The sequence below is a fragment of the Myodes glareolus genome, chromosome 11 (genome assembly GCF_982192425.1).
Source record: "Myodes glareolus chromosome 11, mMyoGla1.1, whole genome shotgun sequence".
In the NCBI taxonomy this organism is placed as follows: domain Eukaryota; kingdom Metazoa; phylum Chordata; class Mammalia; order Rodentia; family Cricetidae; genus Myodes; species Myodes glareolus.
Window position 1 is genome coordinate 85,550,535 of NC_142036.1, and position 26,229 is coordinate 85,576,763.

The 26,229-nt window shown below is 44.7% G+C and overlaps 1 protein-coding gene across 2 annotated transcripts in view; it reads right to left on the reverse strand.

The window, feature by feature from the left end:
• Nucleotides 1-26,229, reverse strand: part of Ankmy2 (ankyrin repeat and MYND domain containing 2) — a 53,148-nt gene that overhangs the window by 10,663 nt on the left and 16,256 nt on the right. For both annotated transcript variants that reach the window (XM_087911833.1, XM_087911832.1), the window contains 3 exons: nt 18,614-18,712; nt 6,859-7,019; nt 587-801 (listed from right to left, as the gene is read on the reverse strand). In XM_087911833.1, coding sequence (XP_087767959.1) covers nt 587-801; nt 6,859-7,019; nt 18,614-18,712 — 475 coding nt within the window. The remainder of the gene's footprint in view (nt 1-586; nt 802-6,858; nt 7,020-18,613; nt 18,713-26,229) is intronic.

Genomic DNA, 26,229 nt, shown 5'->3' on the forward strand with positions numbered 1-26,229 from the left:
AATTTATGCAGAGGGACTCAAGGTGTCCAAACTCAACAGTAGGCCTGAACAAGTTTCCAGGATCTAAGGACAGCAAGCAAAGGTGACACCTGCCTCAAAGGGCTGAGCACTGCCCCCAGGCTGGCCAGCTACTGATGACCTAGGCAGCTGTCCACAGGAGGAAGGAGAACTCTCAATGAGCCTCATGACTCAGTTCCTTCTTCTCAGGAAAGCTGCACTCTAGTGAGATCCCTGTGGTCAGAGGGCAAAGGTCACACTCAGCCCAGCCAGGTGTGGTAACAGACACAGGAAGAGTACAGCAGCCTACATCACAATACACTTCTTCTCATCACGTGGGCCATTTTCTAGCCATGTGGTCTTATCCAGGTCACTGATCCACTGTGAAAGATTCCTCAAGAGCCAATTAGTAATAACAACAAAATTACCAAACTCTATCTGGGTCTATCATTATCCCTTGTTTCTGGGAGACTACATATGACTCCAACAGTGTCTGCTGCCACTAAAATATAATCTTTCCCCAGGTCACCAGGCTTCCTAGAAGGAGGCGTGTTGAGCGTATTTCCCCACGGCATGGTAGAAGCCGTACCTTTTGATCAGGGTATCCAGCTTGTTCTCCCCTTCCTTGAGGAAGCCAACGCATTTCTGGAAGATGCAGCTGATGTAATGCATCTTCATAGCCAGCACTTCGTTCATGTCTCTCTGCTTCATGCATTTCTCGCAGATCAGATCCAGCACCTTGTAGCATTTCCCGAGAGCGGCTGCTTCTGCCAGCAGAGGGTTCTCATTCACCAGCATCACAATCTAGAAGAAACGCCACCGGATTGAAATCCCACGAAAGCTGCCTCCATGCACAGAGAGGGAAGGAGTGCAGCTGAGGCCAAGACCGCCCGGGGTCTTAGAATCACACACAAGACTGCACAAGTCAGATCAGAAGGCAAATTGCTACTATTCTGCATTATAAAACAGATCCAGTATTAGGAAATTTTTTGATATTAAAATTAAAATGTGCTCTGTCCTCTACCCATACCGAGGTGCTGGGAAGCCTCCCAGCGCACAGTGCAGGACTGTATTGAAAAATGCCTTATAAATGATAACGGTGTGATCATTTATGAATGATGCACAACCTTTCATTACACACAGAACAGTATCACGGAGCAAACAATGACTTCAGTTAGCATTACTAAACTCAATAACCCCATAGAAAAACAGCAACTCTTCCCTACCCTTCTCCTTCCTGTTTCCTTTCTTCCTTTCCCCTCCCTTCTTTCCTTTTGGGTTTTGAGACACATTTCATGTATCCTAGACTGGCCTTGAATGTACGATGTCAGGATGACTCTGAATTTCTGACCTTCCTGCCTCCACAGCCCAAGTGCTGGGTTACAGATGGGCACTACCATGCCCTGTTTATGAGGTGCTGGGAATTGAACTCTGGGCTCCCTGAATGCTAAGCAAGTGTTCTGTTACTGAGTTAGCTCCCTAGTCCTCAAACTCCTACTAATTACAAGAAAATCAGGCTTTTACAGAAAGAAGTCTAGAAACATCATGCATTTTTACTTTCCACTTAACTAGATCTCTTTGCAGAAGTTTTCCTTAAGATGAGTCCAGTCATTCTAGTGTAGATACAATAATGTAAATTATGTTAAAATGGAGCCCAGTAATGGCTTTGAAAGGGAGAGTCGTAGGAAGTTATTCAGCCTTACACATTATGAGTCCTACATTTCCTATTACTAGCTAAGCTCATATTTGATGCAATGAGAAGTGTTTGTATGACCCTTCTCACAGGGTCTATGATTTGCAGTTAGCCTGCAGAAGACCACCTACAGGCTCCTGAGGGCCCAATCAGGATGAAAATGTGTGTGATTGGCCAGTGCATCCAGCAATCAGGACTTGCTAACTTGCGTGTTGCAGCTCGACACATGTGCCAAGGAGGAGAGTTTGAAAATGACGTTGACATTCTCTTCAGACATGAAGAGAAAGCATCTGTGAATTAACACAATACCCATTACCTGCTTTCCTAAAAATCTAACATAGATATAAGGGCAATAAGAAATTATCTTTGACATTACACATTTTCTTAAGATCCAGCACATTATAATAAGTTATCAGACTTCATGAAGTAAGCAAAACTGAATCCTTATTAGTAAATTTGCTGATTATTCTCCCTAACAGAACAAATATAAAAAATTCATCTGTGTGGACCAGAGAGAGGAGCATCTCAGTGGTTACAAGCACCGGCTGCTCTTCCAGCAGATCCGTGATGGAGCCCAGCACCACACAGCGGCACAAAGGCAGCCGCAGCTCCAGTTTCAGCGGCTCAGATGCTGTCCTCCGGTGTCTACAGGTACCAGGTACACATGTGGTGTGCTTACACACATGCAGGCTCAGATGCTGTCCTCCGGTGTCTACAGGTACCAGGTACACATGTGGTGTGCTTACACACATGCAGGCTCAGATGCTGTCCTCCGGTGTCTACCGGTACCAGGTACACATGTGGTGTGCTTACACACATGCAGGCTCAGATGCTGTCCTCCGGTGTCTACAGGTACCAGGTACACATGTGGTGTGCTTACACACATGCAGGCTCAGATGCTGTCCTCCGGTGTCTACCGGTACCAGGTACACATGTGGTGTGCTTACACACATGCAGGCTCAGATGCTGTCCTCCGGTGTCTACCGGTACCAGGTACACATGTGGTGTGCTTACACACATGCAGGCTCAGATGCTGTCCTCCGGTGTCTACCGGTACCAGGTACACATGTGGTGTGCTTACACACATGCAGGCTCAGATGCTGTCCTCCGGTGTCTACCGGTACCAGGTACACATGTGGTGTGCTTACACACATGCAGGCTCAGATGCTGTCCTCCGGTGTCTACCGGTACCAGGTACACATGTGGTGTGCTTACACACATGCAGGCTCAGATGCTGTCCTCCGGTGTCTACCGGTACCAGGTACACATGTGGTGTGCTTACACACATGCAGGCTCAGATGCTGTCCTCCGGTGTCTACCGGTACCAGGTACACATGTGGTGTGCTTACACACATGCAGGCTCAGATGCTGTCCTCCGGTGTCTACCGGTACCAGGTACACATGTGGTGTGCTTACACACATGCAGGCTCAGATGCTGTCCTCCGGTGTCTACCGGTACCAGGTACACATGTGGTGTGCTTACACACATGCAGGCTCAGATGCTGTCCTCCGGTGTCTACCGGTACCAGGTACACATGTGGTGTGCTTACACACATGCAGGCTCAGATGCTGTCCTCCGGTGTCTACAGGTACCAGGTACACATGTGGTGTGCTTACACACATGCAGGCTCAGATGCTGTCCTCCGGTGTCTACAGGTACCAGGTACACATGTGGTGTGCTTACACACATGCAGGCTCAGATGCTGTCCTCCGGTGTCTACAGGTACCAGGTACACATGTGGTGTGCTTACACACATGCAGGCTTGACAGATAAGAGCACTGGCTGCTCTTGCCGAGGACCCAGGTCTTGTTCCCAGGACCCACATGGTGGTTCACAACCATCTGTAACTCCAGTTTCAGAGATCTGGTACCCTCCTCTCTCTTCCTAGGGCTCTGCACACATGTGGTGCATATACATACCCCTAGGCACACATATATACATATAACATAAATAAATATTTTTAGAAATTAATTTGTAGAAAAAATAATCTGTGATATAACAGAACTCATTAATTACCAATTTGTACTTCTGCTAATTACGATCATTTAAAACTGTTCAATATTTTATATAAGGTATAAGTAATTAGAAGTACGGACTCAAATTTACCAGCAAAATTCTTTTTAAAAAGCGAAAGCTGTCTGTTTTACTCTTTTACGGGAACGAAAATTTAGGGAATAAAAAGATCAGATTCATCACATTTTACCCTTCCGCTGACAGCTTCTGAGCCTTTCCTGCATACTAAATGCTGTGTTATGAGCTCCTTATATGTCTTATTTAATGTGTTTCAGATAAAACGGCGTTATCTGCCAGTTTTCATGAGTAACTGAAGGAATAGAGTGGTTAGATCACCTATATACTGCAGAGACTCCAGAGGAATTCTGTCTGAGCCTTGCAATCCAAGAGTCCATGGTCTCATGGAAAGTTCAAAAAACATTATGGAAAACAAAACAGAAAATATTATTTTGGTTGCTATATTCTTCTTAGCAATAGCAATAAATTTCAAAGGGATACCAAACAAATAAAAAAAAATCTAAAGTAGTCTATATTAGTGGTTTTTTAAAATTGAGACACTTGACTTTATTTATTTCACAAAGCAGAACTAAGACTTAGGAGACTATGACCAGCAGCTACAGGATTAGTGACCTGCCCACCCACAAAGGAATAGTCACAGTAGTGTCCTTCCTCTCCCCACCCCCCGCAGTGAGGAAGGAGACAAACAACACCTCCACCACGCACTGTCAACAGTAGTGCGTCCCTTTCAGCGGAAATCAAGATGTGTCCTGTGTCTCCAAGGATGGCTAGTAAAGAATACGCCCCTGTGGTAGCATCTCCTATTCTTCTCACGCTGCCCCTTCCTTTGTGGAATTTGTCAACAGTCTTGGGCCAGAAAAGCCCCTGCACAATGAAGGAAGGGCTGGACCGTCATGTTCCCATCTGCCTGCTCTTCCCTCCCAGGCCCTTCTTGATGCTATCACGATTATTCCAGAGATCTTGTTTTTCTCCTAGATAACCATTATTGTCTGGGCATCAGCGCACAACTCCCCAAGTCATTTTGAAAACAACCACATTGCTGTGGCAGCCGTGTAACCTAGATGCAAACACAGCACACTAGACACAAAAGCAATGGAAAGGTGAAGCTGTGGGTGGGGGGAGAGTCTGTGATTTTTTTTTTAAGCTTTGGCTTCAGAAGGGGTTTCTTTCCCCTTGTCACCCTCTGAAGAACCCACCAGCTTGAAGATGGTAAAACAGTAAAGCAGGCAAGCACACCAAAGCAAAAGGGCACTTCTCTAACTAACACGTAGATGAAAAACAGAGGTTCAGGGGAATGACTCCTGTTCCTATGGCGAGCAAGGCTGGTCTCGAGAAAGGACCACAGCGCCAAGCCTCTATGAGGAGTCAATCACGGCAACCATCTCAGATGCGTCTATGTTGCCTGCATAAGTAAGAAATCCTCTAATTTACTCATCGGGTGCTGTTGGAGCCCCTTTGGCTCCTTCAGCCAATAGTGCTGAAATACCAGCCCACTGGGGCCTGGTCTATTGCTCTTTAAAAAAGAGCAGCAACCCTCTTGCTTCCGGTTCTTGGTTCCGGCTCTTGCTCCAGCGATTAGACTCCTTTCCTGGCTGTAGGTGTTCTGTAAGTTTTTCCCCTAAAATAAATACCCCTGTGAATCCAAACTGGAGTGGGATTGTTTTGCACATTAATCGGGTATGTATCTGCAAAGATAACTGAAAATAGGACAATTCTAAGACACTTAGCAGACATAGTGGGTGTTGTGTAAACATCAGACATGATTCCAGAACCTCCCTGAAGTTTGAAGGCAAAGAAACAGATATGAAAGTCAGAGATAGAGAAAGGAAATGTGTAGGAAAGTCGGAGACAAAGCAGGGGACTGCACTCCCAAGTGGAACAGGGTGTGTTGACTGGAGCCTCAGAGAACCACCTACCTCTGCACCTAACTGAGTCCCCCAGCCCAACTGGCAGGTGCCTATAAGCCCAAGGCAAAAGAGTTTCTGATACCCCTGGGAGTTCTCAAGGACTGTTGAAATGCCCAGGAGAGAATGGAGGACTTAACAGGTAAACACTAAGCCTCTTCTTCAGATTTCTTATGTACATTCTGTTGTAAGAAAGAAAGAAAGAGAGAAAGAAGAGAGAGAGAGAGAGAGAGAGAGAGAGAGAGAGAGAGAGAGAGAGAAGGAAAAAAAAAGAAGCCAGTTGGTGCATGCCTTTAACCTTAGCACTCAAGAGCCAGAGGCAGGCAGATCTCTGTGTGTTTGAGGCCAGCCTGGTCTACAGAAATTCAGAACAGCCAAGGCTACACAGAGAAACCCTGTCTGGAACAACAAACACAAAAGGTGGCAGGAAAAATAACTGAGAGCAGCCCTTGAAACTTCTACCGAATCTGACACTCCATTTAACTCCACCGACAGCATCGTCAAAAGCAGCACAGGGCACCTGCACTGAAAACATGCTCAAGTTTAATGGAAGGGCTGCACCTCTGAGCAGTCCCTGGATGAAAAGTATTGCTGTACAAGTCAATGGGGTGTCACCCACATTCATGCTACCAGGCCTCATACCGGGCCTGCCATACTCAGCACGGTCTAAGGCACGGAACACTTTCTTCCTGAGAACTTCTCTCGCTCAAGGGAGCCACCTCATTTCCTCAGAAGGTTGTTTTTCACTCTGGGGACAGGTCCAGGTCAGTGACATGCTAAAGAACTCCCACTCTCTCAGGGCTGGAGTCAGGCTGTCTGCAGCGATGCCTGGGGATAAGGTCAAGTTAAACAAGGCTAACGCTTCTCTTCTTGGCCTCTTGCCCTGCTTCTCTTGCTTTCCCTCACCAGCTCCTGGCGTTCACTGAGCATACTCCCACATTGACTCAAGCAGACTCGGGAGCTGTAAGCGCCTCGCCTCATCCACAGGACTCTGCCTGAGATGATGACGACCCCATGGCACGAGAACAGTTTAAACATTGTAGCAACACTGATTGACGACCCAGAGGCATAAGAACAGTTTAAACATTGTAGCAACACTGATTGAGGACCCAGGGGCTTGAGAACAGTTTAAACATTGTAGCAACACTGATTGAGGACCCAGGGGCATGAGAACAGTTTAAACATTGTAGCAACACTGATCTGAAAAGCAGCTACACCAGACTCCGGGCTACCTTGACTGGGTGGAGGTTCGTAGTGGTGATGACTTTGTGTAGTGGTCCTGCCAGCTTTGGAGGCAGTTTTGGCTCTTTATCCAGTCCTTGGGGTTTAGTGTAATAATCCAGCCTCTCTCGAGGGAAGAAATTGTTGATTATAGCCACACAATCGTGCTGACCTTTAAATAGAAAAACAGAAACGTTGTTATTTTATCATTAAACACGGGAGACTGGGTTGTTTTTATGACCTGACTTTGCTTTTGGAGTAAATATGTACAATGTTTTTATTCTTTGGGAAGAGAGTAGAGAAGGAGAGGAAAATATTTTAGAGAACGTTTGTAAGCACCTTAGACAGATTACCAAAAATATATTCAACTTAAAAACAACCCTAAAATTATTTTATAAAAATTATGATCAAGGCCAGCCTAGTGAGTTTCAGGATAGTCAGGACAGTTCCACAGAGAAACCCTGTCTCGAAAAACAACAACAACAACAACAAAAATTTCTTCTTTGACCCTGACACCTATGATATTCATTTCTCTCAGTGACCTACAGGTAATTTACATATAATTTAAATATATTTTATGCAAAGTATCTCAGCTATAATCATTAATATTATCAAGTAAACCCCACCCGCCTAAGGATAGAAGCTTAGCCTCTTTGTGACATTAAGTATTTTGCTCCCTTGAGCTTGGAATCAACCCTCGCAGGTTGCTATGCCACAACCTTGAGCTATTTCTTGGGTTACACAGAAACGTGCTGTTCTGCTACAGCAGAGTCTCTACAGGAAAGTCGCTGCCTGCTCCTGCTACCCTCCACCCACCACCCACCACTCCCTCTCCACTCTCTCCCTAGAGCCAGGAAATGGCCACCAGGGAAGCAGGTAGAGTGGGCGGGGCACATTCCTGAGCAGTGGCTCTGGCTGGCTCCTCTCTGCCTGTCCAGGGCTAAGAGATCAGAGGCAGCCAGTCCTGAAGAGAGTGGTCCAGCGTGGCTTGCCTGCCTGGCTCCTGTCCCTGTGTACAAGGTCCTGGGAGTGCCTGTGACCCATCTATCACACTGACTGCAGGGAAACTGCACTCCTGGCCATCTGGCCCCCTCTGCTGCGCTGGCAGCCATTCTGCCTGTCACTCAGCATTCCTGAGAAACTGAGGAGTAAAATGATTCCTGCTTGGGCCGAGACCGTGGACGCATAGGAACAGACACTGCAGCCCTTTGTGCCTCTGGCCCACTACCCTGGCTTTACATGGAGGCCTGGAAAATGCTAGGTGAAGAACAGTGTCCATGCAGTAGCCCCACGAGACGGCTTCTGGGGTCTGACCGCTGCTGATGCCAACACAACTGCTGCCACAAACACAGATCTCAGACACCCACCCAAGATTCTGGAAGAACAACCAAAGGCTTTCAAGAGCCACAAGGAAGCTCAACTGTTAACAATCAATAAGCAAATTCAAAGAGAGAATCCTATTGGTAGTAGCAAATAAGAGAAAAAAAATGACAAAGGGAGACATGGTAGAGCTTGTGATACCCAGGAAATCTAACAGTGGAGAGAAAAAAGAATTCAGTACAGATAGCAGTATGTGTGTAAGTTGCTGTTAAATGCCAAACCATTAGTGCTGTTTTGGTTTGGAGGGACATGAGAATCAGAGTCCCTTCTCCTCTTCCTTCTTTTCCCCCTTCTTGTTGTCCTCTTTCCACCTATGAGAAAATTCTTATTCCTGTCTTGAGAAGTCAACCACACACTGAAAATCTAAAAATCAGCCGAGGTTCTGTGCTGCGAAAATGGCATCTACTTCCAGCATCTTCTAGGAGAAAATCAGCATTCTGGTGAGCAAATGTCCTAATCAAGCAAGTTCTCAGAGTCAGAACGTCAAAGTCAGTGCAGGCGTCTGTGAACTGACAGAGGCACATACAGAAATGAAATGGCTGGCGGCAGCTGCACTGTTTCCATCCAGGTAACTACACAAAACAGAGGTTCTTTAGCCTGACACAATGTACAAATATCTCAGCAAAAGTATCAAGCCAGATATGCCAAGACTGGGACATAAACTCCCAGAAGAAAGGAACTATTTCTTCCAGCAGTCCCTGAAAAGAGAGGTTCCACTGGATTCTAAACTTGACTGGTTTAGAATCGCCTAAGAGACCCTTCAGTGTGTCGGTGAGGGTTTCTAGAGAGGTTTAAGTGAAAACCAGGACCCACTCTTTGGATGTGACTGGAACCATCACAGGAACGGGAGTCCCAGAGTAAGACAGGGCGCGGTGTGCCAGAATCCATGGCTTTTCTGACTACAGACACAGGGCGACTCTCATCCTCACCCTCCTACCATGACTTTCCTGCCACAGTGAGGTGTATCGTCTCAAATCATGAGCCACAAACCCCCCTCCTTCCATCAGTTGTCCTGATACTTTGTCTTAGGAAGGAGAAGAGTGACTAATTCTGGACAGTCGGCAACTGCACATACCGTAGATAAGATATCTGCTACCTAACAACACCCCTGTCAGAGAAAAGGTTGAACCTAACTCATTAGCTAATAATTTATTAGACTAGCATATGTGTAAAGTTTATCTTTGTAAATTTAATTTTATTTGATTGTTGAAAACGCTGTATAAAATTATAAAGAGGTTTTAAGTCTTTATTTTGATTTAAGAATTCTGATTAGATACAACTAAAAAGTATTATCAGCAAGAAGATACACTATGGGGGGGGTTGCAATTGTCAGGGATCTAGTCGGAATGTTTCTCACAGGCTCGTGCGACTCAACAGGTGATCCTTAGCTTGGGGCCCCACTTGGGGAGCCTGTGGAACCTTTGGCACAGATGGTCCACGGGCTGGGCCGTAGGGTTCTAGCCTGGTCCAGTTCCAATCTGCCCTCTGTTTCCTGGTTGGCACCATGGAACAAGCAGCTGCTCGCTCTCCTGCTGCCGCGCTGCAGAGCCAGCCCTTTGCCATGCTTCCCCACAAGGGTGTACTCTAACCCCTGAAAAGCAAAGTTCCAGCCCAGCATCTTGCTGTAATGTTGAGATGTAGGTCTTCTCAATAGCAGAGACCCACTGACAAGTCTAAGTAAATAGTTCACACTGTAAGGATGAACGGAAGGTCAAACTTCTCTCGAATCAAAAAAGAAAAGCTTAGAAAAGAAACTGAATTTTCAGTTTTAAAACTAGTGTTGTAAGGAGGCTGCTTGTTCATTTCCTGGCTGCCCAAATTCTCAAAATAACCACACAGAAACTGTATTAATTAAATCACTGCTTGACCTATTAGTGCTAACTTCTTATTGACTAGCTTTTACATCTTAATTTCACCCATTTCTATTAATCTGTGTATCACCACATGGCAGTGGCTTACTGGCATAGTTTCAGCATGCCTGCCTCTGGTGGCTCCATGGCTTCTCTTTGACTCTCCCAGCATTCAGTTTAGTTCCCCCTACCTCCATTCTGCTCTATACAGGTGCAAGACAGTTCTTTATTAACCAATGGTATTCAAAGCATACAGAGGGGAATCCCACACCAGGCTAGAATTTAGAAAACTGTGGCATAACTTGGAAACGAACACAGAGAAAAGAGCTGCAAAATAAGCGTCAAGGAACAAGCAAAAAAAGAGAAAAAGTTCATTCCAGAAAGACCATTTAGTTGTGGTGGGTTTCAAAAGACGATCTACACAACTCATCTGAAAAGTGCTGCAGCAGAGACCTAAATGAAAACAGAGATTCTAGAAGCCAACAGAGAAAGTGAGCAGAGACGGTGCTCGGCCAGCTAACCTGAAGCGGGAGAGTGATTGGGAACCATTCCAGCCTGAGGATTGTTAAAGATGGGACATCCTGACAACAGTGTTCTAGAGCAATGGGCACAAAAAAAAAATACTAGACTATGCCAGTAAGGTGCACAGCAAGGAGCCACAGGCACAGAGATTGAGACAGTAGCGCAGGAGACAGGGAACGAAGGCCTAGAGGTGGGGGCCAAGCCAAACACAGAGGAGAGGAACGAGGCCGGACGGCAGCTGACAGGCAGTATGCCCATCATAGAGCATAGCGGGCAGAGTGTGACGCAGAAAGGTGTTACGTTAAAGAAACACACACACAAGCATACACACACGGATGCACATGAATACACACACACATGCACGCACGCACACACACATCACCAAATAAAATTTGGAATTAGATATGAAAAATTAACCTTTATGTTTGTAAGTTCCATTATTTAGATAAAATCTAGTAGTAACTGCCTATAATTCCAACAATTGGGACGTGGAGGCCAGAGAATTGAAAGTTCAAGTTCATTCTTAGCTACATATTAATTTTAAAGTTGGTCTACACTATATGAGATCCTGCTGCAAAAACAAACAAACAAAAACCCCATAATGGAGCTGAAAAAGGAAAAAAATGAAAAAGAAAAAAATTAGCTATTGACAAATGCAAAACCACAGATGAGGAATCAGGAGATGTACCAGTGGGTAAAAGTGCTTGTCACACAAGGAGCTGAAATTGAGTCCCCAGAAACCATACACGAACCTGACTTGCTATGAAAGCCATTGTGATTCCAGGAAAGTAATAATAATAATAATTAAAATTTAGTATTCCTCTGCTTCATCCATGACATAATGAGCTGGACGCAGCAGAATATAGGGGTGGAAGTGAGAATCCTTATAATAAATAAGACATTAACTGGAAAGCACTTATTGAGAAGCCTTTTGAAAACTGGCTGATACGATAGTCAGTGTCGTGGGCTAGACACGGTGAGGTGAAACGGGAAGGTGATAGTAGAACACAGTCTAGTGGTCAATTAAAAAAATTAATTCTGTAAGTACAAAAAGAATTGTTTTAGCTGGGTGTGGTGATGCGCCCCTTTAATCCCAGCACTTGAGAGGCAGAAACAACTGGATCTCTGAGTTTGGTTCAGCTCCCAAAAGGAGGCTCACAGCTGTTCCTAACTCCAGCACCAGATCAGGTGTGCACATGATGCATGCGCATATATGCAGGCAAAACACACAAATTAATATACACATTAAAAGAAAAAAAGCAAAATTCTAAAAAACATTTGGGAAAACACTGTACAGTTAAGACATCTTTTAACCAGACGAAGAAAGTCTTGGAAGCAATAAAGAAAAGCCTGCTTCAAAACAATTTTTCTATATCAAAGCTCTTTAAAACCACAAGAAGTTTTTTTTAAAAAAATCAGAAAGGACAACAGTGAGACTGGCAGGAATCACGTTTGGTAGAGGAAGAGTTGACAGCCTAGAATATACACAAAGCTTTTCCAAGTAATAGGAAAAAGACAACTCTCACCCCCATCATCCCATCATAAAAGGTGGGGGGTGCAAATGCTTGGGAAACAGAGAACACGGTGCAGTCTCAACTACATAGCAAGTTCAAGGACAGATAGGCTAGATAAGAATGGAAGAGGAGAGAGAAGAAGGGAGAGGGGACAGTAGAGGGCAGGGGAAGAGAGGATTGCAGAGGAGAGGGTGCCAAAGGAGAGGAGAGCAGGGGAGAGGGGAGCAGAGAAGAGGCGAGAACAGAGCAGAGGAAAGGAGAGCAGGGGAGAGGAGGGCAGAGGAGAGAGAGCAGGGGAGATGAGAGGAGAACTGAGCAGAGGAGAGGAGGGGAGGGGAGAGAAGAGAGAAGCAGAGCAGAGGAGAAGAGAGGCGCGCAGAGGAGAGGTGCATAGTCCACAGAAGAAAACAGAAATGCCCAGCACAGAAGTTTAATTTCACTGGTCTTGAGGGAGGCAAAGGCACGACACAACATCCTTTCAGCCACCCTGTCAGCAAAGGCAGGATGACAATTTCCAGCAGGTGATATTCAGATGAATTGTTGAATCCTTTTGGAAAACAATCCAGACTTAACATAAAAATTAAAACCGCGTATCTTTTTCTCAGCAAGTTTACTTCTGATAACAGCTTCTAGACATTAAGTTCCTAACATAAGACTAACAGCAAGGTTGACGATTCCAGCTAGGGGAATAAAAGTCATCAAGTCAGCCAACAGGGAACGCTAAACGAACCCCGGGGCATCTGTGCCATGGAATGCTACATAGCTTGTGAAATGATTCAGTAGTACCCCAAGGTGAAAGAGATGACTACGGCCTGCTAGTAACTCAGAAAACAAGTCACAAATAATATTTCCTGTATAGGTTGATCACGGTTTAAAAGTGACAGAAGTCACATGTGCATACACCAACATATATGGAACATGTGAAACAAGGCACAGAAAGAAGAAAATTACTTTTTAGAAGATTAATTACCTCCTACCTGCTAGTGTCTTTGGTACAGGAACGTGCATTGCACACTACCAAAGGGGAAACATGAACCCCAGCCTAGCCATAAACCCTCTGATCTACAATGGTATCCTACCTGCAAGAAAAGCGAGGGCAATAGTGTTACAAACTTGTGGGAGTAACCAACCACTATCTGACTTGATTTACGGCCCATTTCAGCAGGTGGAACCCACGCCTAGCACTGCATGGGTAACTAAGAACCTGAGACTAGACAGCTCAGGAACCTAGGCTAAAACCAAACATTACTGCTCTACTAAAATAACACAGAAGTAAAATGAATCCTAGTATCATTCTGGTATTCTCATAGATCAGTTCCTTGTTCAGCCATCATCAGAGAAGCTTCCTCCTGCAGCAGATAGGAACAAATAGAGACTGACAGCCAGACAGCCAGACAGGTCTCAGCCAGAGTGAGAGACCCTGGAACACACAGCCCAAAGGAAACCCTGCAGAAGAGGAGGTGGCAAGATTCTAAAAGCCAGGGGGAGTGGAGGACACCAGGGAAACAAAGCCCTCTAAATCACATGTTGGATGAGCATGTGAACTCAAAAGGACCAAGACAGCACACAGGGCCGGTACAACTAAATGCCAGATGGAGTCCTAGCGCTGAAAGAAGTGGACGCAGAATCTCTAATCCAGAAGCCACCTCCAGCTGATAACCACTCACAAATGAATTAGTTCTCTCCATAGGAGTCTCACTGGGAAAACAAGCCGCTCTTAAGGGTAGACTGCAATGTGCCCAGCTATAGATGGCCAACCGGAGTGAGCTCAGTGGCATCCTTGGGGGCTCTCTGTCTCATCATGTTATATCAGTCCTTTCTTTTTAACATTTATAATATTTTTTCTCTGTTTTCACCCTACAGGTCCTTTGCATAAATGCTATGGCTTCCAGTTCCGTGTTTCTATGGGATTCCTGAGTGGGCGGACGAGTGGGTCTCTCTGTCTATAACTGTTCCGTCAGCCTTTTCCCTTCGTCAGCTTCACGATGTTCCTCTAGGTTAGTTTTTGGTTTCCTCATTATATTTATTATTATCCCCTAGAAGCCCGTTTACTTCCTAATGAGAGACAGAAAGGGGGTTATCCTTGCTGGGTTCGTGTGTCAACAACACAAGCTGGAGTCATCAGAGAGGAAGGAGCCTCAGCTGAGGAAATGTCTCCACGAGATCCAGCTGTAAATCATTTTCTCAGTTAGTGGTCAATGGGGGAGGGCCCAGCCATGGTGGGTGTTGCCATCCCTGGGCTGGTGGTCCTGAGTTCCATAAGAAAGCAGACTGGGCAAGCCAAGGGAAGTAAGCCAATAAGCAGCTCCCTTCCATGGCTTCTGCATCAGCTCCTGCTCATGGGATCCTGCCCCATTTGAGTTCCTGCCCTGACTTCCTTCAGCGAAGAACAGCAATGGGAAAGTGGAAGTCAAATAAACCATTTCCTGCCCAACTTGCCTTTTGGTCGTGGGTTTTGTGGCAGCAGGAGAAACCTTAACTAAGACTGGGGTGGATCCAGATGGGAGGGGAACTGGGAGGAGTAAAAAGAGGAGAGAAGATAATCAGGATATGTGAAAAAAAGATAATTATATGGAAAATAAGACTTCAACTGAGAAGGTGTGGTGTCCCTCCATCTGCGACACTAATCTAAACAGCTTTCGATGGGGGGGGGGGGACATTACTGTTGTTTAGAATGGGAAAATGATACACTGGAGACAATCGCGTTAGGCTAATTAAGCCAATGTCATAAAAGCAAATACTGTGTATTTTCTCCCATTTGTGGTTTTTAGATTTTATGTAGGTACAAAAGTCGACTGATGTGATTGCATTGCTATGTCTTAGTTATGTATTCTCTTGTCTTGATGAAACACTGTCACCAAGATCAGCTTGGGGAGCATAGGGTTTATTTCACTCACAGACCCACAAAACAGTTTCAGCAGAGAGGAAGGCAAGCAGGGCGGGAACCTGGAGGCAGGAGCTGATGTTGAGGCCGTGGAGTGGAGCTGCTAACAGGCTTGCTCCACTGTGAGTGGAGGCCCAAAGAGGCCAAAGGTCAGAGAGCTTGGGACTTGTTTTTAGTTCATTCAAGGTTATTGTGCTTCTCACTCTAGCAAAGGTCCCGCCTAGTTGCAGCTCAGAGTTCTGCTCTCTCAAGACCGTTGTCAACAGGTGTGGCCGGCTGCCAACCCTCGTGCTCCTGCGATAGGGAAGTGGTTGGTTCCTCTCTAAAACAAAAGTCTAAGGACCCAACTGAGTTCCAGTTCCCGTTATGGAAATAACTTGGGATTCCACCCAGGGAGTGATCTGTCTACAGAGTGTTTGGTCTAGGGCATGAGCTATGAATGTAGCCCATGACTTTCGGTTTATATATTAATGCAGTCTTTTGCTTTACTCCTACGTTTTGGGGTGAGGGGTATATTAACCAGTTGGAAATTAAACACGGGTGAATTTTCAGTACTCACTGAAAATTTCTCTCCCAATTCTATCCCATGTTTCTGTGTTTTATTATTTTCGTTTGCATCTTTGTATTCTTTACTATATTTCTAAATTCCCACGCCTCCACTCTGGAAAGGGTGTTTTTGTGGAGGCTGGTCCCCGACACTCCACATAGTTTGTTCCGTCTGCTTTTCCAGAAGAAGCCAGGATCACCAGCACTGGGATGGCTCCACCCCCAATGAGCTGAACCCTCCCACAACACTAATTAAGAAAAATGCCTTAATGGCGTGCTTACCGCCATCTCTGAGAAAAACAACTTCTCAGCTACATTCCCTCCCTCAGATGACTCTAGCCCGTGTCACCTCGACATAAAATCAGTCAGGACAGCGTGTGTCTCACTCACTGCTCCACTGCTGCGAGAGACACAATGACCAAGGTAGCTCTTGCCAAAAGAACACATTTAATTAGGAGCTTGTTTACAGGTTCACGAGGGGTAGTAAGGTGACAGGCAGGTAGGCATCGAGTTAGGGGGCTTTACATCCTGATCCTCAGGCAACAGGGAGAGAGAGAGAGAGAGAGAGAGAGAGAGAGAGAGAGAGAGAGAGAGAGAGAGAGAAACTCTGGGTCTAGTGTGGGTTTTTGAAACCTCAAAGCCCACCTCCAGTGACACACCTCCTCCAGCAAGCCCACACTTCCTAATCCTTCTCCCAAAGCCCAACTGCAAACCATGCATTCAAATACATGCATCTATAATGGGGGGAGGGGCATTCTCATTCAAACTGCCACAGCACATGTGACCGAAAAATGTCTCTTCATTCAAATAGAGTGGTATTGCAGACAATTTGTGTTTTCACATTTGCTAATAATAACCCGCTGTGCTGACACCCTCCATAGCAGCTGAGATGTGAGCTGAGTGTTCACACTACCTGTGCTGACACCCTCCACAACAGCTTAGGTGTGAGCAGGGTGTTCACACCCACTGTGCTGACACCCTCCACAGCAGCTGAGATATGGGCTGGGTGTTCACACCCATTGTGCTGACACCCTCCATAGCAGCTGAGATGTGAGCTGAGTGTTCACACTACCTGTGCTGACACCCTCCACAGCAGCTAAGATATGGGCTGGGTGTTCACACTCATTGTGCTGACACCCTCCATAGCAGCTGAGATGTGAGCTGAGTGTTCACACTACCTGTGCTGACACCCTCCACAGCAGCTTAGGTGTGAGCTGAGTGTTCACACTACCTGTGCTGACACCCTCCACAGCAGCTTAGGTGTGAGCTGAGTGTTCACACTACCTGTGCTGACACCCTCCACAGCAGCTTAGGTGTGAGCTGAGTGTTCACACTACCTGTGCTGACACCCTCCATAGCAGCTGAGATGTGAGCTGAGTGTTCACACTACCTGTGCTGACACCCTCCACAGCAGCTGAGATGTGAGCTGAGTGTTCACACTACCTGTGCTGACACCCTCCACAGCAGCTTAGGTGTGAGCTGAGTGTTCACACTACCTGTGCTGACACCCTCCACAGCAGCTTAGGTGTGAGCTGAGTGTTCACACTACCTGTGCTGACACCCTCCACAGCAGCTTAGGTGTGAGCTGAGTGTTCACACTACCTGTGCTGACACCCTCCACAGCAGCTTAGGTGTGAGCTGAGTGTTCACACTACCTGTGCTGACACCCTCCACAGCAGCTTAGGTGTGAGCTGAGTGTTCACACCCATTGGGCTGACACCCTCCACAGCAGCTTAGATGTGAGTTGGGTGTTCACACCCACTGTGCTGACACCATCCCCAGCAGTTAAGGTGTGAGGTGAGTTGGGGTGTGAACTGAGCATCTCTGAGACTTAAACTACCTCTCTGAGGCTGGCACAGCAAGGCTGTAACTTTCTCAAATGTTCCTGAAATAAAAGTGAGGGTATGTATCATTACAAAGCCAACATAAACGACTGCCTAGTTTAATAAATGGAAGCAACTACTAATTTCAAGAAAAAAAGATGATAAAATTTAATATACTATGTAATTAATGTTGCCCATAACTGACTAATTCCTACTGTATCTCAGCTTAAACTTAATTTCTCTCAAAAACCTGTTGGAACAGGGTAGAAAATCCTCCTCTTCAAAGTATGTCTAGAAAACTCAAATTCTCTTCTCTTACAGTATAAGCTCACCCATTGCTAGCTGGCTGCAAACCCTGGGAAAACAGGAGCAACTTAACGTCTGTTTGCTCAGCACCGTGACCAGGCATCTACAAAGACACTCAACAGGGGGTGAATATTAAGTCTTTGTTTAACTACCGGTCATTACAAGGCCACTTACGGCAATCTCATGAAACCAGTCATTTCTGCCTTTGCTTTTTATCAATGGACTCTCAACGGCTAGATCAGAGACCCAAATACCAATGACCAAGTGCTCACCCTCCCCCCACCCCTTCATGATGTCAAATAACAGGACTACCATGCCAAGGATGAGCAGGTACACCAATGTTTGCGGCTGATGGAGAAAACGAAACAGTAAAATGACTGACAATCCGTCACTCCTTTCCCAAACACCACCATCGCTGCCCGGATGGCCGTTCGCGGCCGAAACTTCAACTATTTGTTCGGTTCCTAAGTCAATCATCTCTACTAATCCTTAAAACAGCCTTGTACCTGTTCTACAGCGAAGAACCTGAAAGACAAAAATGTTTAACTACTTTACTGCAAAGGCCTGCTGACTTCACAGGTCATTTCTTAAACATTGGGTCAAACGTTTCCATTAGAGAAAGCACCTGAGTTGGAAGATCTGCGTGCAAAGCAATGTCCCTGCTGCTCCGTCTCTCACAGAGCGGGAACCGCATGCAGCCGTGCATTTTCTCCAGCCATTGGGGATTTCACTGTGCTAGGGTGAACTATCCTCCCAGCACTTGGGAGGCAGAGGCAGGCAGATCTCTGAGTTCAAGGCCCGCCTGGTCTACAAAGTGAGTTCTAGGACAACTAGAGCTACATTTGAGACCGTGACTCAAAAACCCAAACCCCATAAACAAATAAACTGCACACACCAGGAAACTAAGAGTAACTCACTGTGGAATTACAGCAAACACTCACCCACAAAGGCTGCCATCTGAGCGGCTGTTCTTCCCACTGAGTTCACAACGTCCGTCTCGGCACCTGCCTCCAGCATGACCCACGTGATGTCTTTATTGCCTAGCATTCCAGGACAAAAAAATATCAACCATAATTGCAAAAGTACTACAAACCTACCTAGTCAAACCCGTTTACTGAAAACCTAATTTGGTAATACAAACATGGTATAGAACTGAATATCACTTTTAACAATAGAACAGAGTATGTCTGCTGAATGGTAACGCTTAGTATAGAGTCAGAATATACATACAAAATTATCAAAAATAATGAGAAGAGCAAACAAACAAAAGTCCTCTTTTAACAGCCGCTGGCTTGTTCCTCCTCTCACACCGACAGACTGGGAAGGTGTAGATGGTATATAGTGGTGTATGTGCTATATAGTATATGAGTTGTATATGGTATATTTGGTATATATTGGTGTATATGGTATAAACATTGGGGATCTTTCTACACATTTCTATGCAAATATCTATAGTTCATTTTCATTTTCCCAAATGATTATCGATATTTTGCTAATATTATCTCCTTTGAGTGAGCAGCTGTTTTGGTTCACATTTGCGTGGATGAACTCTGATTTTCTTAGGAGCCTTTCCTGGAAGATTGTGGATGAAGATTATATATGCATTAAACACATATTGCCAGGTTGCCATCCAACCAGGGAAGACCAAACAAAGTCCACCAAATACAGCTCCCGAGCACTACTGCTTTGACCACTGCCAATACAGTGAGCGCAAAGGGTCATATGTGCTCCGATCTTGACCTCTTTGATTAATACCGAAAGCATTTCCTACACCGATCAGCTGCTCTGCGTCTGTTCTCTGTCCAGTTGGGTCTCACGGTCTTTGTCTTTCTCTAGTTGATTTACAAGAATTCCTTATAGTTAGCAATGAGACCATTACGGATTCACAATTAATACTTTTCATTTGTATTTGTATTTTAACTCTATAGAATATCTCATTTACAACAATGTTAAAATTCTATGTGATTAAATACCTGCTGAGGTCCCCTTTGCTTATAGAGAGTCTTTATTTGTGTGTGTGTGTGTGTGTGTGTGTGTTCCTGTAAAAGGATTTGATCCCCTGGATCTAGAGTTACAGGCAGTTGTGGGCCACTTGATGTAGATGCCCGTAACCCAAGTCCTCTGTAAGAGTGGTGGGCATTTTTGGGGTGGGGGGGGGAATGGGTCTTCAAATGTACTTTAATAAGGTGTTACTGCATTACTGTTCCATTTCTCAGAAAAATTTCAAGGTATTTGAAATTTGAAGGTCTCAGAAACAAATCAAACACAGTGCACCAATAAAAAAACCTGCAGAGCATAACTACAGAAGGTAATCAAGGCTCAGTGCCACTGACAGACCTGCACACAGCTGCCCTGGGCCAAGACTGCACAGCTTGGGAAGAAGAGATGTGAGCGGCAGCCTCACAGACACAACCAGGCATTCCTTCTTGGGTAGTCCGCACACAAGGAAAAGATGGGGGCAAGGCAACACAGACTTTTTAAAGATCTACTAAAATCTTAGGACATGAAGGGGTCATATGTGAGATACGACAGAACCATGTGTGTGTTGTAAGCTCTGTGGCCATTTTTCTGAATTCTCCCCCAGGAGTGAATGAAGGAACTGGACTATGTCATTGGAGGATGTTTAGGTTTTATGGTATATATGGCAGTGGCTCTGGAATTGAGGGGAATAAAGATGAAAAAGGACTAAAACATGGTGGGCAAAAATAGAAAAAAAAAGAAACAGAAACAAAGAAGCAAAGAAAGAGAAAAGAAAAAGGGAGGGAGGGAGGAAGGAAGGAAGGAAGGAAATGATCAAGATGAACGGAGCTCCAACTCCATTTTGCTGTGGTTTTTTTTTCCAAGCCTTCAACAATCATACCTCAGGAACTCACCAAACAGGCAGGGAAAATTTACCTATTGGGAAGAATCCCTAACACTTTTCCACAGTAGAATTCTGGCTGGTCCACACAGGCCCTTTAGGAGAAGGGTATTGGAAACTAGACACTGCAACTTTGTGTAACAGGGGCAGCTTTTGTTTGGAGCAAATTCAGCTCCGGGAGCCGAACGGCTGCCTGCCGGAGGAGTTCCACCAATCGCTCCAATTCCTTCCATTGTAGTAGTTTGGCCAAAACATTCAGGTGGTTGCGGAGTCAAGACCAGGGTTCCATCTGGCATCATAGGGGCAGGTCCTGGAGGAGCTGAGGTACCAGCTGGTACAGGAGCAGGAGATAGGGGCCGCTATTGTTTAAGCCCATAGCATCTCCCATAGTCATTGGGCCCACCCACATCTTTTGTTTTCTTTATCAGGGAAGGTTCCCCTGAATCATTTCTTGCCACTGCATTTCTTCCCGACGCCTGCGCTGCTCCTCCTGCCTGAGGGCTACATGCTTTGTTTCTGAACCTCTCCGCTCTAGCTCCTCCATTCTCGGAAGCTCATCTTGAAGCCTCATCAAATCCTACCTCATTCACATATTCTGGTGCTTAAGGACTGCTGCATCATCTCCAGCTTCCTATGAGTCTCCTTGGTGTTGAAGTTGCCTTGATCCTGCTACTTTTTCTCCATCTCAGTTCTTTCCAGCGCATGGTATACTCCAAGGACCTAGGCAGTGTGAATCTGGATGGCTGCTTTCGGACTACGTTTTTTTCTGACCAACTTCTCTGGAAGCTCGCCTTCAGCAAGTCCCTTGGCTCCAAGGTCACAGTCGTGGAGGAACCGTGGATAGCAAGGAGCATTGAGAGCCTTTGAGCAGCCCTGAAACCATCAATGCCTCTCCCTGAGGGCTTTCCTCAGTCATGCTCGGTGACCACAGCCCTCCACCTGGCCAAACACAAAAGGCTTCTTCCATTGGTTCCTTGGATGCGTACTGAGGAAGACTGCAGACTGTAAGCGTAGGCAGAGCTGCTTTCCTCGAGAGGCAAATTGTCCAGGTCCACTTTGGCAATTTCCTCAAGGGGTCGTGTTTCCAAGTGGGTAAAGCCAAAGTCTTTGTACATATGAATTGAAACTTTGCCTGCTTTCCCACAGTTCTCAGAAAGTTTCCTCGTTTCCTTCTCGGTGACGTCATGGGGAGAATGGTAAAGAGACCCCTACACTGCCTGAAGGTCTCCTGTTTTCCTAAAACTCTTCAGGTCAGAAGTCAAACCTTCATTCTGGCCGTAGGGGAGAAGGGGTATTGGGGAATATTATTTTAAAGTGTGTTGCATTTTTTTTCCTACTGCTTTTGTTTACAATTTAAATATGGTGTTTGGTTAAATAAAATTAACCTGAAGGCAGAAGGCTGCTGAGTCAGCAAGCAGCTGACAGGAAGTGGTAAGGAGGAAAGGGAGGGGGAAGCAAGGATTTTTAAGTGGGGAGCGGAGATGGCACTGGGTTTTTGTTTTTGGTTGGTTTTTTTTTTGAAGATGCCAGCAAAGAGGGAAGGTTGGCTACTAGCTATTCAGCCTCTTACAGCAAACAGAATTCGAGTTCAAAATAAAAATTCCAAAAAGAGCAAAAGAGTAAAACAAACAAACAAACAAACAAAAAACAAAATACTACTGCTGCTGCTGCTGCTGCTACATCTTGGCACCCAACGTGGGACTCATATTTCCATAGGGCCTGAGAAAAGTTGGGATAAAAAGAGGGGGATATGGTTCCTTTAAGAGTTTGGTCAGACCGTTTCTGCCCGTTAGTGAGCCCTTGAGCATCCAGAACATTAAGTAGGAACAAAAAATGAAGTAAAAATGTCTGCCACAGTGCACGTGTCAGCATTCTAGGCTCTAGGAAGGTGGAATGCAGTTCCTGGGCAGATGAACCCCCAAGAGGGATGAGAACTTCTCTTTACAGACTTGGCTCTCACCAACTGAGAACCATGGGGAGCATCCAGGTGTAGCCTATCAGTCTAAAGTTTTCTCGTGTGGTCAAAAAAAGACTAGAGACATACACACACAATAAAGAAGTCCAGACAGAAAAAAGACTCTAAATAGGTTCCAGTGTATTTTACAATGTGCATAGGCTTAACAAAGAAAATGGGTATAGACAGTTTTAGAAAGAAACATTAAAAATAATAAAGTCTCTAAAGAGACAATAAGAGGAAAAGAAAAAAGCCATGTAAGATGAGAAATACATAGGGAGTCTGGATCCTGTATAGTATTGTGTTGATTTTGGATTTTTTGATTGTTGAAAAGCAAAGGGCAGCTGCTTAGAGACCTGGAATTGAAAGAGGGACTGCTGAAATAAACCAGCCTAGATACTTTAGAGATGCCTTAACTTGTCAAATAATATATTTGTCAAATGGAATCCAAAAATGCTTTGGAGAAGCAGTTTTGCTTTTGTTTCCATAGGAAACAAGAGGCTGTGAATTCCAGGTTGACTTGGATCTGATTGATCAGGGGGAGACCTCCTGAAAAGGTGATATCCATCAGCAAAGGTCATAACTGGTCTTCCCAGGACGTGGTCATTATCTCAAAATTTTCTCCCTGGAACCCTAAAAATGCCTTCTCCCACAGCCAACAAGAAGCAGTTTAGAGTAAACTGCGTTCACATTTCCAAGAGCTGGGCTGTGGGAGGTTTTTGGTTAATTGGTGGGTCACAGATGTTTGCTGTATTTAGGGTAACATAGGACTATAGGAATGAGAAAACAGAAGGGTAGATTATTGAATCTACTTTAAATAATAGGGTAGATTATTGACTCTATTATAAACTAAGAGACAATTATTGATCTCAAACACTTTGTAACTTTTGTATATTGACATAAATTTAAGGTAATTTGTATTGTAACATACAGTATATATGTTTCTGTTCTTGTTTAAAGGACTTTTATAATTACTAAAACTTAAGGCTATTTTTGTTAACAACATTGTATGTATGTTTCTATGTTTGTTTGACGTATTGTGTCTATGCAGTTCATTTGGAAATGTAGGGTGAAGTTCTAGTTTCTGGAAACTATTCTTATAAACTCTATAGAACAATCAAGAAATATAGGTTAGTAGTTAGTCATTGATAACGGTCAAATTTGTAGATATGTTAGGCAAGCTTTCTAGATCATACAGAGATATAGTTTAGGTACATAAATGGTCTTTTTTAAACACTCCAAAGACCTACAGAATATGGCATTTAAAATGTTCTGTTAACCTAAGGTTTTTCATGACAATGAAACACATCTTCTCCAGGTAGCACCAATTTACTCCAGAGAAGATATGGGCAGTGAAAAAACTCCTTAGAGAGTTTGCTGTCATTTTGGCAAGATTAGCCACTTGGGGCAAAAAGCTGTTCTTGCTTGGACTGCTTGACACTATGCTGTATAAACTGGACATGCAGGACCCACAGGAAAGTGACCACTGAAATTTGTCAAAACAGGGCAGGATGATCCTTTACGGTTCCTGCTTCCCAGAAGAAACTGCCAGGCATTCTGCAGAACACTGAGGAGAGTGGCTGACAAACTGCCAATACAGGCAAAACAGTCTTTCAAATTTCCTGCTCAATTGAAAAGTTTACCAGATACTATGGGCCTGTAGGCTGAAGATGGATGACCCAACACTGCAAAGAAAATTCGGGTGACTGTCCAGGCCGTGAGATATCTCTGTCATTTCTTGAGTTTTTGGAAGTTGTTTGCAATGCACTTTTAGTTTACTTAAATAATATTATATTTTTCTGGTATATAACCTTTGATGGAGTTGAAGACTAGATCGTTATAGTTTTCCTTAGATAGGATAGAAAGTAAATTAGATATAAAATTTTGGATTTACTAAGATAGGATGGATTATGGATTATAGAGCATTTTCTTTAAATTTGCCAGACACAAATGAAATGGAATTCAGTACATTGTGAATGTAATCTTTGATAATTGCTCTTATTGTATACAGTCTTACTATGTTCAAGTTAAAACTTTTCATTTTTGTTTAGATAAAAGTAGGGTATGCTGTGGAATATTATACTAAAGTGTGTTACTTTGGTTTATGTTGCATTTGTTTAACTCTGTGAAGCTGTGCCACTTTGCCTGTCTAGAACACCTGATGGTCTAATAAAGATCTGAACAGCCATGGTGAGGCAGGAGAAAGGCTAGGCAGGGCTGGCATGTAGAGAGAATAAATAGAAGGAGATCTCTGAGAGAGTCTGAGAACAGCCAGAGGAGGAGGACATCAGGGCCAGTCTTCCAGCTGCACACCAATCCATGGAGAAAGAGTAAGATTTACAGAAGTAAGAGAATGGGAAAAGCCCAGAGGCACAAGGTAGACCAGATAACATAAGTTAAGGAAAGCTGGCAAGAACCAAGCCAAGCTAAGGCCGGATGCTTAAAACTAAGAATAAGGCTCTGTGTGTTTTATTTTGGAGCTGTGTGGTGGACCCCCCCCCAAAGAGCAAAAAAGAGCAAAAATATACACAACAGTGTTGTGTCCTGGTTTTCTAAAATTCTTCAGGTCACTAGTGAAGTCTTTATTCTGGTCGTGTGTGTGTGTGTGTGTGTGTGTGTGTGTAGGTCAGTAGTCAAGCCTTCATTCTGGCTGTGTATGTGTGTGTATGTGTGTGTGTGTGTGTGTGTGTAGGTCAGTAGTCAAGCCTTCATTCTGGCTGTGTATGTGTGTGTGTGTGTGTGTGTGTGTAGGTCAGTAGTCAAGCCTTCATTCTGGCTGTGTGTGTGTGTGTGTGTGTGTGTGTGTGTGTCTGCTGCAGCTGCTGCTGTTGGTGGATGATGCATCCTTGGGGTATGGTTCTGCTTCTCCAAGTTAAAGGTTTCCTCGCTCTGTATTTTTGCACCCTTCTGCCCACTTCTCCAGCCCCTGATGTCTGTATTATTTATGGATTCCTTATTGTATACACTTAGAAATGCTTTCGTGCCTGATGAAGATATATGTGGGTGTGGTGTCCTTAAAATCAGAGCTTATTATATTATATCTTTATTTTATTAAAGACCTACAATCATCTGGGCATGATGTCACACATCCTTAACCCCAGCTCTGAGGAGGATCTCTATGAGTTCCAGGCTAGTCAAGTTTATACAGTGAGATCTTGTTGACAGGATCAGCCCCCAAAAAAAGGGGGTGGGGTGGGGTGGATGGAGGGAGAAAGAGGGAATCACTTAAACCCTATTTTATTTTAGGTGACACTTTTAAATTATTTTATTCAGGAAACAGACATGTAAGCATACAAGTCCATTTCCACATGGATGATCCAGCTAGACAAGCAGCCAGCACTGTCACAGAGGCTGTTGGATTAATGACCAAAGAAATGCTTGAATTTCGTTAAAATGTAAATATTTAGACTCAAAGGAGAAAATCTGAAAGAAGAGGTGCACAGAGAACCAACTGATTTGACTCCCTAAAGAAACAGGTCACTGGACTGGCAAGATGGTCAATTAGGTAAGAGTGCTTGCTGCCAGGGCTGAGGACTGGCATTCAATCCCCGGAATCCACGTGGCAGAAGGAGGGAACTGACTCCTGCAAGCTGCCCTCTGCCCTGCTTACCCGTACTGTGACAGGTGTGAGGATCCCCCAACCACAACAAACACATGCTTAAAAAGAAAGGAAACAGATCGCTAACTCCGTAACTTGTTTCAGGCATTATAACTTTTTATTTTATTTTGGTTTTTTAAGACAG